A 1,811-nucleotide genomic window follows, 5' to 3' on the forward strand; every position below is an offset into this window, starting at 1 on the left:
ACTTACCTGTGTCAGCTTCCACAGGGACTTTCTCTTTGCCCAGAGCCTCTTCCTTCTGGTCCATCTCTTCTGGAGTCTGCGGAGCCTCCTGACCGTCTTGGACACGTGTCTGCAGGGGCTCCTGACTGTCTCGGACACAGAGCTCTTCATCCCTCTCGATCCGGGAGAGGATGTCAGGCTTGGACACAGCATAGTCTGCTCACGGGGCAGAGGACAGTGTGTTTTATGAGGAACTGGCTGCACCTTCATTCTGTCGACCTCTCAAAGTGACCCTTCTCTGCCTAACCCCAGCGCTAGCAGGCAGTGCAGACAGACACAAACATGTTATCCATGCTCTAACCAGAGCGGTGGTGCTGCCTTCCCGGCCCTGCGGCGGGATCCACCCATAAGCACAGCTGTAGCTCACATACAGAGGGAATCTTAAGTAGCAGAACATGAACTGAAATCTTAGAGAGAAAGGCTGTGCCTTGAACATTTTCCTCCCATTTCAACTTCAGCAGTGACTTGAAAAGGAATTCTTCTGAGCTATCATTCTGGAGTGGGGACAGAAAACTTCCCGCTCTATAGAGGCGTCTGCATCAGATGGACCATGAGAGGAACAGAATATTGTTGAGAAAAGTGAAGTGGCAACTTCAGTAGCTGCACAGAGCAACACGTTACTAGTCGTGCCCAAGAAACAGCTTTTGCTGGGGAATATCTTACAGCCCAAATCATCCAAGAACATGTCTGGTGTCCTTAGGAAGACTGAGCACAATTAGGTTAGTTCTTTACCGAGGCAGATGGAAATGTCCCTGCCACTTTACACAGGGGCTAAGTAGACAGAAAACAAGAAAAACTAGTTCAAGGTGCAATTATCAGACTTCACCCATTTCTGAACTGTGCTAGAAGATCACGATGGTTCCCTGAACCTGGAATCCACTTCCATAGTCATTAGGACCAGCATCTTACATGGATTTTTTTTGCATAATTTATATTGTTCGCATTACTATCGCTACTGTTATTTACTATAGGTATCTCTCGTGTTGTGTATTGCTTTACAAGCAGGAAGGATGGAAAACGTGTGGGTCTGACTGCCCAGGAGAGGTTCTGCTAGCTACAGGCACCCAGGCCCACCGAACAGCCCATCAGTCGGGCTGTGGTGGGCAGCAGTCCAGCCTACCCGCAAGAGAAGCTCATCTGGGGGCACAAGCCCTGTGCCTTACCCAGGGAGATCAGCGTCTCGTAGTTCCCCCTCATCACAGCCCTGTACAGATCCTTCTGCCAGCGGTCCAGTCGCTCCCACTCCTGCTCGTTGAAGTACACTGAAATGTCATCGAACGTGACCGGTACCTGGAATCACAAGTATTACGTGCTCGGTGACGTCTGATGCGGTTGGATAACTGGAAACCACGCGCGTGTGGTCACTGCTCGGCTTTGGTTGCCAGAGCTCAGGGTAGGCACAAAGCAAAGCGTGTTTTGGCCAGATGAGGCCTTGTGAGCGGCGAGCCCAGGACTTGTGGGTGCTCAGCCACCCGAGCCCACCATTAAGATCGCTCCAGTATTTCCTAAACTGCCTTACACAGCCACGGCGGTGGCACTGGTGCTTCCCGAGGCCAGGCCAGATGCCGTTACCTTGGGGACCTCGCCCCGGGAACCACCGCAGGATCCAGAAATTTCTGTTCTTCAGGAGATTCTCCACGTTGTCCAGGCGCTGCTGGAGGTGCCCGTAGTCCTGCAGGAGGCTGCCCAGAGCGGCCAGGTTGCTGCCCAGCTCCCCGACCAAGTTCTCGCAGGCCAGGAGCCTCCGCTCGGCCTTCTCCGTCCGGCTCCGC

General features: G+C 53.1%; 1 protein-coding gene across 1 annotated transcript; it reads right to left on the minus strand.

Annotated features, from left to right (window-relative positions):
* Window positions 1-6: 6 nt before the first annotated feature.
* Window positions 7-1,711, minus strand: LOC104622110 (protein ZNF783-like; the record flags this gene model as incomplete). The annotated part of the gene is made up of 3 exons (XM_010288775.1): window positions 7-195; window positions 1,203-1,329; window positions 1,559-1,711. Coding segments are annotated over 3 exons (469 nt in total), but the record flags the coding sequence as incomplete, so codon positions are not given.
* Between the last annotated feature and the right edge of the window lie 100 nt (window positions 1,712-1,811).

This window comes from Phaethon lepturus, unplaced genomic scaffold, assembly GCF_000687285.1.
Source record: "Phaethon lepturus isolate BGI_N335 unplaced genomic scaffold, ASM68728v1 scaffold36466, whole genome shotgun sequence".
Lineage (NCBI taxonomy): Eukaryota > Metazoa > Chordata > Aves > Phaethontiformes > Phaethontidae > Phaethon > Phaethon lepturus.